Source organism: Ruditapes philippinarum, unplaced genomic scaffold (assembly GCF_026571515.1).
Source record: "Ruditapes philippinarum isolate M1 unplaced genomic scaffold, ASM2657151v2 ctg2637_1_1_1_1, whole genome shotgun sequence".
In the NCBI taxonomy this organism is placed as follows: Eukaryota; Metazoa; Mollusca; class Bivalvia; order Venerida; family Veneridae; genus Ruditapes; species Ruditapes philippinarum.
In genome coordinates, this window is record NW_026857671.1 from 78,961 (window position 1) to 95,531 (window position 16,571).

General features: G+C 32.3%; 1 protein-coding gene across 1 annotated transcript; it reads left to right on the top strand.

Annotated features, from left to right (window-relative positions):
• The first annotated feature begins 5,056 nt into the window (after positions 1-5,056).
• LOC132750559 (uncharacterized) lies at positions 5,057-6,796 on the top strand. The gene has a single exon (XM_060740551.1). It carries the CDS (start codon positions 5,057-5,059, stop codon positions 6,794-6,796), a length of 1,740 nt encoding a protein of 579 aa, XP_060596534.1.
• The last annotated feature ends 9,775 nt before the right edge of the window (positions 6,797-16,571 follow it).

Below are 16,571 nucleotides of genomic sequence, written 5' to 3' on the forward strand. Positions count from 1 at the left end.
AAATAATGGCCCTAGGGTCAAAATTGGCCCCGCCCCGGGGGGTCATTGATTTTCATTACATACATATGGTGAAAACTTGAAAAATCTTCTGGTCTGAAAGTAAATGGCCTAGAGCTTTGATATTTGGTCTATGGTATCATCTGAAGGTCCAATACCAAAGTTGTACAAATTTTGTCCCTAGTGACAAAATTGGCCCCGCCCCGGGGGGGTCATAGGTTTTTCCTTATATGTATATAGTAAAACATAAAAAATCTTCTTCTCTGAATTGGCAAAGGCTACAGGTAAGATATTTGGCATGAAGCATTGTGTGGTAGACCTCTACCAAGATTGTTCAAATAATGGCCCTTGGGTCAAAATTGGCCCCGCCCTCGGGGGTCATTGATTTTCATTATATACATATAGTGAAAACTTGAAAAATCTTCTGGTCTGAAAGTAAATGGCCTAGAGCTTTGATATTTGGTCTATGGTATCATCTATAGGTCCAAAACCAAAGTTGTTCAAATTTTGTTCCTAGAATTAAAATCGGCCCCGCCCTGGGGGTCATTGATTTTCCCTATATGTATATAGTAAAAACTTAAAAAATCTTCTTTTAAAGAACCCAAAGAGCTAGAGCTAAGATATTTAGCATGAAACATCTTCTAATGGGTGTCTACCAAGTTTGTTCAAATAAAAGCCCTGGGGTCAAAATTGGCCCCGCCCCAGGGGGTCATTGATTTTCCCTATATGCATATAGTAAAAACTTAAAAAAATTTCTTTTAAAGAATGCAAAGAGCTAGAGCTAAGATATTTAGCACGAAAAGTGTTCTAATGGATGTCTACCATGTTCGTTCAAATAAGAGCCCTGGGGTCAAAATTGGCCCTGCCCCGGGGGTCATTCATTAGCTCGACTTTTTTTTTTATAGATATATACATACATATATATATATATATATATACATACATATATATATATATATATATATATATATATATATATATATATATATATATATATATATATATATATATATATATATATATATATATATATATATATATATATATATATATATATATATATGCATTATATATATATATATATATATATATATATATATATATATATATATATATATATATATATATGTATTGCATTTTTTGGTGTGTGTGTGTGTATATATGAAATATATATATATGTATGTATCTATATTGTATATATATATCTTATATATATGTATGTATATATATATATATGTATGTATATATATATATATATATATATATATATATATATATATATATATATATATATATATACACATATATATATATATATATATATACACACATATATATATATATATATATATATATATATATATATATATATATATATATACACACATATTATGTATATATATATATAAACATAATATGTATATATATATATATATATATATATATATATATATATATATATATATATATATATATATATATATATATATATATATATATATAAATATATAAAAAATCTTCTTTAAAAAACCCAATAAGCTAGACCTTAGATGTTTAGCATGAAACATCTTCTAATGGGTGTCAACCTACTTTGTTCAAATAAAAGCCCTGGGGTTTAAACTGGCCCCGCTCCGGGGGCCTATATACAGGTGAGCGACTTTGGGCCATCATGGCCCTCTTGTTTAATCTTGTCACAAAACGTTCTTGACTAAATAAATATACACTTTTTTGTTTTCTCCTCTATTTTATTATACATATAGAGAAAATATATTGTCACTCTAAATTTAAATTATAACACGTTTTTATTAAATTATTTAAAACACGCAATCCATGTTCAATGTTAACAGTTATAATTACGTTACATAATAGCTATAAAATGTTGACAGATCACAGAGTATTTGCCTATTATCATAATACAAATGTATCATGAATATCATCAGCAATTAATCCATATTCAAATGATTAAAATGAACTAAAACAATATTATGATTATTCTTTGTAATTTGCTTTTGTTGTCTATCTAATATACTTCAGAGTCTACATTTTACCGTACAATCTATACTAAAGACACCTCGTGTAAGTCACTTTCCAATTTACTGAATGAATGTTTATAAGAAAAGTAATGTACATCTTCCATAAAATAAACTTTATATAAAAACTATTGAAAACTCTTTGAAGGGCTTTGGTGAAAATATATAAATGTTTCAAATTTTCAAAATGGCCACCGCCATTGACGACGTGGACGCCAGCCCATTCCTGGTTTTGTCGCCAGTTTTACATGCAGGTGAACAGTTGCTTGACTCTGAATTATATCTAACCTATTATTACTGAAACTGACTGCGTAAACTCTCTCTCAGACATGTTGTCGTCGAAAAACATGTGCCGTCATTGAAGAACAGACTCGCTTATATTACTAGGTCCATATACATTACTTTTAAAGCAACACACCTACAGATTCATGCTAATTTTTCATGAAAATTTGAACATGTCTTTCATAGTATAATATTGTAAAGTTACCAAAAAGAATGCAATTACACATTATCAGTGGCACTTACAACCTATGTAAATTACTATAAAGCTAGAGGTCAAAATATGCAAAAAAAACCCTTACTGCGTTAGTAACGCAGTAGAAATATAGTTATAAGTACTGAAAAATCGGTCATTAAATCGCACATAACATGTAAATTTTTACTAGAATTTTGAATCTTTATACCTTTCCTAAAATCTTAGTACATTTTTCTCAAGTTTGATTTTATCGAAATATTTTTGCTCATCTAGAGGCATGCAGCTTTGAACAGACCATAAAATACAATATTTCTGCAATAAAATTTAAGAAGTATAGATTTACCGGTAATATTATAAATTAAACCCCACTGACCATATTTCTTGGAAAAGAAACAGGAAAAGAAAAACGTTTGCTTAAGCACTTCATATAATAAATAAAGGAGTAAAGAGTAAAATAAATATATTTTGCAATATTAAACTGTTTTATACTAGTATAAAGGACTAGGGCAGTGGCGTAGCTTCCTATAGGCACTGTAGGCACGTGCCTACACTTTTTTCTCGGAAATGAAAAATATAATGAATAAATAAAAATGAAAATAAATAAAATGCAATAGAAATTTAAGGGTAAGGTCGATAGAGGTGTAGCCCTGAATGCACGTATGTTGAAAATGATCAATCATCTTATTTGAAAATAAGTCTAATTGATTTTTATTTTATGTGGCAGTTTCGTAAAGTTGTTTTGTTTCGAACCGCAGTAGTAACAAAAACAGGGACGGGTGGTCTTGTTGACAAGGTAAAAGTTTTTGAGCGCTTGAATATTGACCAGGATCCGCTATATCCTGATATAGTAGGGCTAGCTTTTATACAAATGATGAGGAAACAAAGCAATGCCATTTGAACGAAACCTTGACATTTACCCTATAGGTATTCTTAAATTTTATTACCAGTATTTGTAAGTTATTCTCCGTTCAATTTTAAGCTAATATAGGTCCTCTACTTAACGTTGAACAAAACACAAGGTACATGTAGGGTCGAAACCAAACAAGTTCATGGGGTCGATTTAAAATGAACGTGAAACATACCCAAAGTTAATACATACAATATTAAGAACGTATTTTAACTATGTATGCGAGAAAATACTGTTCATATACATAGCCAAATATTTATTAGCATAGTGGACTGGTAGAGTGTTTATTTTTTGAACTGGCAATGCGATTCATTCTTTCTTTTTCTTTTTTTTTTTTTTGGTTTATACAAAATTTATTATAGTTCAATTGTGTAGGAAGCCATAAGCTTAAAGACACACTTTAGAATCTGTTCCTGGAATCAACCAGTACTGAGAAATGAGTGTAAAATTTCTTGCTCAAGGGAACGACTTTCCCCTGTCTAGGTTTGAACCCATGCGGATAGCGATCGTTAGTTATAAGTACGGACATATTCATATTAATGGTAAAGTTTTCAATGTTACCAAAATGCAGCAAAATCATGTATTCCCTTCCTTCTGAACATACCTCAGAAGGCAGCTATGGCAATGTAGATTTTCAAAAAATTTCGGGGGAGCATGCCCCCGAACCCCCCTAACGCTAGTGCCTACACAGTGCTTTCTTTCAAGCTACGCCCCTGTAGGGGTGTCTTCATTAGAAATTTTACCAATTTTGTTCTTAGATTTAAAACATTGTATTTCAAAGATATTTATCATGCGCCGACATAAATTGTGCCAAATATTAAAATTAATTTTTACAATTATTTGTCTTACATGTTGAAACAAGATACGTAACTGGAAACGTTCTTACCTATTATTTAAAGAAAATACACAGAAAAGTTATTCCAAGGTATGGCTTTCTAATTTTCTACACTAAATGCTTAATATATTGTCGCTAGTTTTTTTTTACGACCGCGTTGAACCATAATACGTTTTAATCATGTTAAAGGCACATTATGCATCAGAGATGCTATCATTTCTTTATTATTTTTTTTTCATTTTTGGTTATTTTGTTACAGTTTCCAAAACTATACTCAGCTGCCATAGTAATAAACTATCTTTTTTTTTCTTTAGCTCTGCTGGCAAGGTGAATAAGTATTTATGGAAGTAAAAATACTACTCTGTTTAAATTTTACTACCTTGAGGACACATTGTTTTCTTAAGTTGTTAAACATGTTACAATCTCTAAATCCCTGATTGAAATATTATTAAACGCATGTTTGACATTTATAACGAATAAAAAAAATGAATTTCTGAACGCAATGTATGCATGATCAATTCCCATCAACCATGCCTGTAGTGACATTATTTGAGAGTTGACAGATATATCTCCGACGAATTTGGAGAGAGCGGCCTCTTTTTGTCTCACCTTCTGGTATCCAGGGTGCTTTATAGGAAATGTTAAAATTCACATATTTACCTGAACAGTGTCCAATGTGTCTAAGCAAACCAGTAATCAGAAAATAATTGAAATATGTACATTAAACAAAACAAAACAAAGTAAAATTAAAAAAAAATCAATGCATTGTAACGATAATAATCATTAGTATTTCCTTACCTTTTAGATTAAACATGGACGTCTCAGGAAGGAGAGCATCAAAACAATTTCGATCTTCGACAACCGACATGTCAGAAGAAGATAGGAAAGTTTATTGCCAGGGTTGTGATCAAGAAGGTCCCCGACTACCTGCCCATGGTTACTGCACTGACTGTAAAGAGCATCTATGCGAGAAGTGTTTTACAGTCCATAATACCAAACATCATACTCTCCTTGATGCAGCAAATATGCCTGAAACTTTATATCAACGCCAAGTATCTTCACACACTAGCCAGCGCAACGAACTAACCACGTTCTGTCTTATACACTCAAACGAAAAGATAAGTTTTTTCTGCAGCCACCATAAAAAACTACTTTGCCGTGACTGTGCTTCCGATGAACATGAAACCAGTCCATGTATTGTCAACCATGTATCGTACTTGTCTGGTGACATTATTGACAGCACAGAATATCAAGATATTCTAAAAGCACTGGAAAACATTCCTGACAACTATTCCACAATTGTAGAAGATGTCAAGAAAATGACAGTAAAATCCAACAGCTTAGTCAAAGATGCCATTTCAGACATCAAAAAGTTACGTCATGAAATCAATGAGAGACTAGATAAACAGGAACGACTTGCAAACGTCATAGAACAGAAAAATAACACACATTTAAAAACAGTAGAAGGAACACGTGATGAGATAACCAAATCTTTGAAGACATTATCAGACAAAATCGAGCAGCTGAACACAGAAAAACAGGCTGACAAACTGTTTGTGGAATTAAAACTTGCAGAGAAAACGATTGAAGGTATCGAAGAAAATACACTGCTGATAACGTCACAAAAGGTCAAAGAAATCAAATTTCAACCAAATGATACAATCATTAACATGCTCAAAACAGAGAAATCTTTGGGTACCTTGACAGAGGAAATTTCAAATAACGCTTGCAGCAGTGCTCAATCTGAGCATACTCAATACAGACAAACCTCTTACATGGAAAATATCTGGGTGAAGACGTCAAACAATATCAATAGATGCTGGATAACAGGTATGACACTCCTTACTCCAAATGTCCTTATAATCACAGACCCTGAAAACAAAGATATAAAGATGGTGGACACCCGCAGTAAATATGTTCTTAATCAGCTAGAGCTTGACGGTAATCCTTGTGATGTCACTGCAGTAGCAAGTGCCGAAGTTGCTGTCACGCTATATCATAAACCTGAAGTTCAGTTCATATCAACTTCCTCAAACAGACTAACAAAAAAGAAAGCTATTGTGACTGATGGTGAATGTTATGGCATAAGTTGCAATCAAGGCAAACTTATCTTGACATTCTGTAATCCTGCAAAACTCCAGATCGTTGACATGAATGGAACTGTACTGACAACTGTTAATGACCAAGACATTTTCAGACACCCATGGTATGTCACCAGTAACAGAAATTCTATCTATGTATCTGACTGGGACATGAAAACAGTGACAAGATTAAACTGGCAAGGGGAAGTGATTGGTTGGTATCGTGTTGAAGGTACACCGTATGGAATAGCTCTGTCCGATGATGATAATGTCTTTGTGTGTGCCATGAATGGAAACACCATTGAAGAGATATCAGGAGATTGCAGTAAAGGAAAGGTGGTGTTGAAGAATCTGATAAGCCCTTATGCTGTATGTTGGTGTGGCGAAACTAGGAAGATGTACCACAGCAGTTTTTCACAAGATGGAAAAAGACGAAACTTAATTTATGTCAACAAACTGTCGGAGATTTGAACAAAGTTTTATATAACTTTGTGTCTAAGAATAGAACAATATTTTATATAACTTTGATTATTCTTCAAGACCATCCTGATTTATGTTACTCTGTAACGTGGACATAGGTCTAATAATTTGCATATGTATTGTTCAAACCTGCAAGTGTGGGTATACAAAAAAGGTAAAACACAGGTGAAACACACGCTACTTCGTTACAACTTAAATGCAATGCAATGCAGTACAGGCTGAAAATTTACAATATATAAGAGAGAAGCTGACCAGTGCTGAAGAGCGTGATGTTATTGGAATATTACCAGCCTTAAATTTCGTTCCAAAAAAGGATATATTTATTAACTTGAAGTTATAGTTACAAAAAAGTTCATTATGACATATCAAATGATTCATGAGGAGAGGCATGGTATTGTGGGTTTCTTTTTTCAAAGACTTGCAGAGGCATGTTATTAATGACACATTATGCCTAAGAAAGGCATACCTTTAGAAAAGTAAAACATGTGTTTTATGATTTCGTAGCAAGTCTGATGCTTATCTCCTGGAAAGAGTGTATGAGAGGTAGTTTGTAAAAGATTACACTGTATACAATATAACAAAAACACATAAAAAGTTCTACTATTAACTTTATTTTCAAAGACAGCACCTTCATATGTTCTACCAGACAATATAAATTATACATATCAAAACAAAATATCCATTTTTCCTCTTGCAACTATAATTAAGACAGGTTTACTTAATAATAAATGGAACAATAAATTTCATTATTGAGGTCCCAATGCATGAGTGTTGTAATATTTTCCTGAACATTCACTGAGTTGGGACAGTGTTGCGTTGAACATTACATTCTTTATATTATATTACATTACATATCTGTGATTTCCTTTAAGTAAAACATAACCTTGCATGATCAAACTCCCAACAATGATAAGCAGTGGGAATGACCCCCTTTGCTACCAGATATTTTTTGCTCTTATCTTTTCATCAACATGTCTTTTGGAGCATTATTTCAGGCAAGAGAAAACCTGAGTAAAATCCTATTGACCTTCCTCACATGTAAGTAAGAGTCCAGTCCAAATTCACAGGTGTGAGGAGGTTTATAAATTTACAGTCAGATAACTTACCCACCCAGGAAATGATTCACAACAACACTGTCATATCTTACTAAATGAGCATCACGAATCAATCACATCAGTAATGTAGTATAGGAAACCTCAATATGAATCATCAAATAACAAAACTTCACTCACCCTTACCCTGCTGGAACCAAAATAAGATTAGCCCTAGCAACCAGTATAGAGCCAGGCCAACATGCACATCTGTCCAGTCTGACCAGGCTCTGGACTGTTAGCTGACTAACTTTAAATATTTACACTTGATATCCCTAAAATTGACAATGGTCCATTCCAAACTGGAAGTTCCATGTGACATCCTCATTATAATTCTATTATTCTATTTTTAACAAAATCTAACCAGAATTTTCCTATTTAAAGGTTTTTAGTACATGAATACTTCCTCAACTAAGTGCAGTAATGGGATAACTCCTATTAAATGATTTAAGGAGTTAACCAATTACTGCACTAAGGGGATCACTTAGCAAACAAGTTCATAATAGTCCAAAAATTTAACCAAAAACAAATTACAAAACTTAAAATTTGTTTTTTGTTTTCTTTTTGCAAGTATATGTTAGTGTTTGTGAGTCAACATTAAATAAGTTACAAAATGTATCTATCGTCACTTTAGTGCAGTTACGGCTTAACTCCTATTAAACTTTAATGGGAGTTAACCTGTTACTGCACTCTGGTGACAATATAATCTGGTGTGACACAATCAATGGAAATTAATGCTGACCTATATAATGGTTGTAATTATTTTTTAATGTTAAGTTGGTGCCAATTAAATGATAATTAAACATATCAACAAAGTTGGGAAATAGAACGATTTCATTGGACAAAATATAATTTCAACCACTTAATGGTCTGATTAGCAGCCTCTGAAAATGGACCAGCAACCTGTCTTAAAAAGTATTTAAACTATGTATTTTTAATAGAATATATAAACCATAATTATATTATTTCATATAAATCATAATTATATTATTTCATATAAATCATAATTATACAATTTCAGTAAGTCTACTCTCACATGGATAACTGACAAATCATATTTCATACTAATCAAGTAAGATTCCTATACATTATCATTATACATGTATATAACATGCTAATAAAAATACTTGGCACAAAGATTCTTTATAAATTCATTGTATTTCCTGTACTGTCAAGAAACATTGTCTATGTTATTCATTAACTATATTACGTTTCTAAGTAAGTGTTTATTATTAAGTACCAAATGAAATGGCATATTTTATACAGTTGCCAAATACTATGGAATGTTTCTGCAAAATTCTACCATAAATACAGAAGATATTGAATGAGTGAAGGTTCAATACTGAATTTATTGAACGAGTTGAATAAACTTATATTATGCAATCCTCTGGTAAACATAATGTAATATTCATAACAAGTTAAAATAAATTTGGTAAAGTAATATTCTATTTATCAAATACCCAAAATATGAAATGTTAACAGGTTAAAAGAACACTTCCTCATTTAAATTTTGAAAAATAATACTTCTTAAATACCTGTATGAATCAACTGAATATCTTTGAAAACCAATCTGTTCTCATAGTAAAATTTTTTAATTTCAACAGAAATATATACCTGAACAGATTATAATATTAAGTCAACAACAAAAATATAATTCATAAGAATTATTAAACAAAAAATAAATATGTATAATATTCAACACAGTAGACTTGTAGTAATTTCAACATAACAAAACACTAGAAATGTGTCCATAGGACACGGATGCCCCCACACGCCACTGTTCTGTCAATCTTATGACTCTAGGTCAAATATTTTTTGGACTACATGTGCCACAAGTTGAAAACTAAAAATCAACAAAGGGCCATAATTCTGTTAAATTTGGTTGCAGCGAAAATTCCTTCCTTTACTACGATCTACACATTAAGGTTGTTAATCCCTGGAAGTTTAAGCAAAATCTGCCATCCGGTTTAAGAGGAGTTGCGTCCACAAAATTTCTATATAGTATATAATGAAAAAATCAACAAAGGGCCATAATTCTGTTAAATTTGGTTGCAGCAAAAATTCTTTCCTTTACTACCATCTACACATTAAGGTTGTTCATCCCTGGAAGTTTAAGCAAAATCTGCCATCCGGTTTAAGAGGAGTTGCATTCACAAAATTTCTACATAGTATATAGTGAAAAAATCAACAAAGGGCCATAATTCTGTAAAATTTGGTCGCAATGAAAATTCCTTCCTTTACTACCATCTACACCTTAAGGATGTTCATCCCTGTAAGTTTAAGCAAAATCTGCCATCCGGTTTAAGAGGAGTTGCGTTCACAAAATTTCTACATAGTATCTAGTGAAAAAATCAACAAAGGGCCATAATTCTGTTAAATTTGGTCGCAGCGAAAATTCCTTCCTTTACTACCATCTACACATTAAGGTTGTTCATCCCTGTAAGTTTAAGCAAAATCTGCCATCCGGTTTAAGAGGAGTTGCGTTCACAAGATTTCGGGATGTACGGACGGACGGACAAGTGCAACGCTATATGCTCCCATATTGTGGGGGCATAACAAAACAACATGTAACATAAGTAAATAAATGTATAATTACAAAATGTATAAGAAAATGTTCATATGTGGTAATAAATTATTAAGTAACAAAAAAAAAAAATATGAAAGAACAAAAACTGTTTGAGATCTGAAGACAGAAAAATATTGCACCTTGTCGTCTGCACTGCAGGAAATATAAACACAAGAGCTGCCAGTTGGACAGTTAGCTCAACTATTCTCTCTCTTTTTTCTTTATTTTTTATTTGGTTTTAAGTTGCACCAACACAGTAGAGGTCATATGGTGACTTTCCTCACATGCCCTTCAGTGCATTATTCCAGACATGAACAGGCACCTGAGTAGAACCATCTTTGTTTTGATAGCAATCTGGTTAGCTTCCTCAAATGAAAGAAGCCAAAATCCTTAAGGGATTTGAACCCAAGGCAATGAAGATAAGGTGGTTTGAAACCAACAACCTTAACCACTTAGTCATGGACTCCTCTACTAGACTTTTCTCAATGCCTGATAGTAAAACTGAATCAATGTAGGAATATTTAAAGTTCATTTACCATAGGTTAATCATTTCACTGAAAATCAATGCAAAAATTGTTTCACTTAGTAATTTATATAATGACCAAATAACAATTCTAAGTTTTAAGTGATATTTTTTGATGGCTGTAAGTAAAACCTTGCAAGTAAAACCTTAACCAAGAATGAACTAAAGTATACAAATATGCATAATTAATGCTACAGTCATTGATCTCGGACATTGACCTAAAATTATGATCTTGGACATATTTGTGATGTTTAAAGTGAATAGTTTCAGTGCTGAATGAGTCATGAAGTTATATACAAAACTTTAATAAGTGATACATTAGCATCAACCCCAGGATGATCAGGAAAACCCCAATAATGTTCTGAAGTGATTTCAAATTTAAAAAAAAAAGATTATTTCTTACTGAGAATAACTATGATCACAACAGTCCTTTGACTTATCAAAAGGTCAATTTAATTTATAAATCATCACACTCAAATATAACTCCTGACTTATAACAGAGGCAGACATATGGCCAAATACATAGTGTACATAAATAATACATTGATATTACTTATTTCACAATTTTTTTTTTTTTTACATTTGACATCCTAAATAAAAAATATGTACTAAAAATACAGACATATAAATTTATCAAAAATTCTAAAAATGTTTTTTTTCAAAATTACACACTATTCTTACAGCTTATAAAATACACTTTTATAAATCTTTAACAGAAATTATACATGATTATTTTTATTATTTATTTAAAATTAATCACTTTTATATGAAAATAGATAAAAAATCTGTAAAATACCTTCATTTATTTCTTCAAAAAATTACATGATTTTATTAATGAGATATAATTCATATGGTTTACTGCATGTCGCTATGTATATTTCCTATATTTTCATTGATAAACATTAAATAATGGTAAACTTATTTTATTTTTTTTGTAAATACATGTATTGAAAAATTTTCTTTTGTCACGTTATTCATTTTAAACCCAAATTTAGATTAGATTATTACTGTCAATGGAGTATTATCAAGGGTAAAACACAACACTGTTTAAAAGTTAAAAATGAGCCGCGTCACGACAAAACCAACATAATGCGTTTGCGACCAGCATGGATCCAGACCAGCCTGTGCATCCGCGCAGTCTGATCAGGATCCATGCTGTTCGCTATCAGTTTCTCTACTTAAAAATAGAGTTGGTAAGCGAACAGCATGGATCCTGATCAGACTGCGCGGATGCACAGGCTGGTCTGGATCCATGCTGGTCGCAATCGCATTATGTTGGTTTTGTCATGACACGGCTCAAATTTAACAGTGTGAGGATCAAAGGTAAAAAGTTTATTTGGCAATATAAGGGTTATAGGTCAAGTTACATTGAAATGAGAGGATTATTAAGGTCAAGTTATTTAGCAGCCTGAGAATTAAAGGCCGAGTTATTTCACAGTATGAGGCACAAAAGTTTAGTGATTTAGCAGTTTGAGGGTTAAAGGTCAAGTTATTTAGCAGCATGAGTGCTGAAGGTTAAGTTATTTAGTGGTATGAGGTAAAAAGCTATTTATTAGTGTGATGGCTAAAGGTTAATTAACTTAGCTGTGGAAAGGTTAAAGGTAAATTCATTTGGCAGTGTGAGGGTTGAAGGTCAAGTAATTTAGCTGTGGAAAGGTTAAAGGTAAATTCATTTGGCAGTGTGAGGGTTGAAGGTCAAGTAATTTAGCCGTGGAAAGGTTAAAGGTAAAGTTATTTGGCAGTATGAGGGTTGAAGGTCAAGTTATTTAGCTGTGCAAAGATAAAGTTGTTTGGCAGTATGAGGGTTGAAGGTCAAGTTATTTAGCTGCAGAAAAGTTAAAGGTAAAGTTGTTTGGCAGTGTGAGGGTTGAAGGTCAAGTAATTTAGCTGCAGAAAGGTTAATGGTAAAGTTGTTTGGCAGTGTGAGAGTTAAAGGTCAAGTAATTTAGCTGCAGAAAAGTTAAAGGTAAAGTTGTTTGGCAGTGTGAAAGTTGAAGGTCAAGTAATTTAGCTGCAGAAAGGTTAATGGTAAAGTTGTTTGGCAGTGTGAGGGTTGAAGGTCAAGTAATTTAGCTGCAGAAAGGTTAATGGTAAAGTTGTTTGGCAGTATGAAAGTTGAAGGTCAAGTAATTTAGCTGCAGAAAGGTTAAAGGTAAAGTTATTTGGCAGTGTGAGGGTTGAAGGTCAAGTAATTTAGCTGCAGAAAGGTTAAAGGTAAAGTTATTTGGCAGTGTGAGAGTTAAAGGTCAAGTAATTTAGCTGCAGAAAGGTTAAAGGTAAAGTTATTTGGCAGTGTGAGAGTTAAAGGTCAAGTAATTTAGCTGCAGAAAGGTTAATGGTAAAGTTGTTTGGCAGTGTGAGGGTTGAAGGTCAAGTAATTTAGCTGCAGAAAGGTTAAAGGTAAGTTGTATGGCAGTATGAAAGTTGAAGGTCAAGTAATTTTAGCTGCAGAAAGGTTAAAGGTAAAGTTATTTGGCAGTGTGAGAGTTAAAGGTCAAGTAATTTAGCTGCAGAAAGGTTAAAGGTAAGTTATTTGGCAGTGTGAGAGTTAAAGGTCAAGTAATTTAGAGGCAGAAAGGTTAAAGGTAAAGTTGTATGGCAGTATGAAAGTTGAAGGTCAAGTAATTTAGCTGCAGAAAGGTTAAAGGTAAGTTGTTTGGCAGTATGAAAGTTGAAGGTCAAGTAATTTAGCTGCAGAAAGGTTAAAGGTAAAGTTATTTGGAAGTGTGAGAGTTAAAGGTCAAGTAATTTAGCTGCAGAAAGGTTAATGGTAAAGTTGTTTGGCAGTGTGAAAGTTGAAGGTCAAGTAATTTAGCTGCAGAAAGGTTAAAGGTAAAGTTGTTTGGCAGTGTGAGAGTAAAAGGTCAAGTAATTTAGCTGCAGAAAGGTTAATGGTAAAGTTGTTTGGCAGTGTGAGAGTTGAAGGTCAAGTAATTTAGCTGTGTAAAGGACTAAAGATAAAAGGTAAATTTATTTTGCAGTGCAAGAGTGGAAGATCAAGTAAATTTGCTGTGTTTCAGGAAAGTAACATGCCAGTGAGAGGGTTAGAAGTCAAGTTAGCAGTGAGTTATAGTTAAGTTATTTAGCAGTTTTAGGGTTGAAGGCAAAGTTCCTTCAACAGTATTATGCATACCTAATATATGAACAAGTGAGTGCTTTATGCCTATATGAAAGGGCTGTTACTGTAGAAAAGTATGAAAACAAAATACAAATAGGTTTTGTCCCAGGGAATGCATACAAATCTGTATTGGAAAGCTTCAAATTAACCTTACTTTTTATAGGGATTGAATTTTAAACTTAAATTTGTTGTCATAGCGATTTGCTGGCATAATTTATTTTTTTAGGGTCCTAAAGAGTATCTTTTGTGCAAGCTATACATGTACCTCAAATTGAATATACTCTTAATACAGTCGAACTTCGTTCGCTCGAACTCGGAGGGCCTGTGCAAATTTGTTCGAGAGATCGGTAGTTCGAGCCAACCGAGGTCGAACTATTATTACGTTGATCATATGCCTAAAGGTTTTCTAGCAGACATCGGTCAAATGATAAATAAGTAAATATAAGTGTTTGTTAGTACATTTGTTCCTCGAATATGTCATATTCAGAATAATTATCCCAGTGTTTTCAATTTAGTATTAACGGTACATTGTGTTAATCTTTATTCATGCATATTGTAATTGGTTGAGTTCGATTGGGCAATCAGACCAAACTTGTTGAACAATGTTCAAAATATATCTATATGTTTATAATGGGATTAATTTAATTAAAAAACAAATAAATTAATGAAATATTTAATAAGAACAAGTTTTACAGCAGCATTTATTTGTAGTCATTTACTAAAATAAACTCCCGTACAAGTATATAATTCACGTTACATGAACTACGGTTGTAATTAAAGCCGTCCGGGTAAACGTCATTCTTTATTGACTTTTGCATATTTCACTTATTCCACGAGTTATTTTCTTTTTATCGTTACCATAAACGGCAAATCAACAATATTATCATAACAAACAAATCGGTAACAACACCTCCTATTTTGTAATAATTAACCTTAATTGCCTTTGTCACGATCACGAGGTGTTAAAAACATGTGTTGCCGACTGTCATTTATTTAGGACATGTCGACTTGTCTTTTTGTGTTCGACCGAAAAGGTGTGATTTTCACAATATATCTGCCGATGGGACCAGAGATAAGGTTCGACAGTTCGAGCGATAGGTGTTCAAGCGATCCGAGGTAGAACAATATATATTATATAGGAACTTTGCCGGGACTGGGCGATGAGTTCGAGCGAAGGGAGGTATTCGAGCGATCCGAATTCGAGCGAACGAAGTTTAACTGTATAGATTTCATAGAATTTCTAAGTACAAATACATTAATGTTTTCATGTTTTTCCTATCTAACTTAAGAAGAGGTTCATGATGGTTAATGATTGCTCACGTGAGATACATTGCAAGAAACGGTCACAATTTTTATTTTTCAATGTTAAATTCAGTATTAAGGTCACATTTGAGTTTGTCAATTTTTGACAAACTTGGTCAGGTTGCATAGTTTTTAAAGTATTTGTTGATGTCTGCTACCATAGATGGGCAAATATCTAAAGATCTTGGCATTAAAGATTCACAAAAGAATACTTTAATGTATTTTCCAATACACATCTATATGCATGTAAACTAAGTGATAACCATTTATATAACTTTTGTGGAGGACCACTTAAGGAACACACCTGTGACGTTAGGTCAAAATCCATCAAGAGGTTTAAGGGGCGATGTTTAAAGAAATTGTGGATAAAGACAGAAGACAAACAACAGATACACTGCCATTGTAAAATCTCACCTCTAAGCACTTTCTGCTCAGGTGAGCTATAAATGGGAGTTATGAAATTGATCTTACTAGAAATAAATTAAATGAAATAGGAGGAAGCAAAGGTGTAGAATAAACAAGTGTTAAGTAGTTTGATGTTATGTTTATTAATGATATAAAAAACCAACTCTGAAAAAACACAGAATTGCGAGCCTTGAGAAACTTGACATTTAATTAACTTTAAACTTGTTTTTTTTTTCCTAATTTTTATTTTGGAGAGCATGGGGAGTGGACAGGAGGGGGCTGGGGGGGGGGGGGGAGTAGAGAGGTCGACAATTCTTCATTATCAAAGAATATTATTGGTTATATTAGCATTAAACAGTTAATTTTTGTCACTTTTACATACAAGCTTGTAAATTGCTTCTTTACATAAATCAAATAATATGGATATTTTTATATAAATTTAACATGTTTAAAGGTTTACCTTACATGCACTATATTTTACACTGTATCTAGAATTAGTATTAGTTGTGTTGAATTTTTATTTTGCATAAAAACTACCTCTGCAAAGCAATATTAATATACAATTGCAAGTAAATGTTTAAATAATATTTTGCTTGTTCATTTTAAGCTTATAATATGTTCAAGAATTGTCTATTCAGACATATTTTTGGCTTTGATAAAAAAAAGACATTCACAAAATCAAGAAATGCGAACTCTAACCTTGGATTCATAAAAAAAGCCATTCAAAAAAATCAAATTCAAATTATGGTCCCGTCAAATTT

Bases quoted from the DNA above. Each gene is read 5' to 3' on its own strand.
- LOC132750559 (XM_060740551.1), top strand. From the start codon at position 5,057: ATGGACGTCTCAGGAAGGAGAGCATCAAAACAATTTCGATCTTCGACA.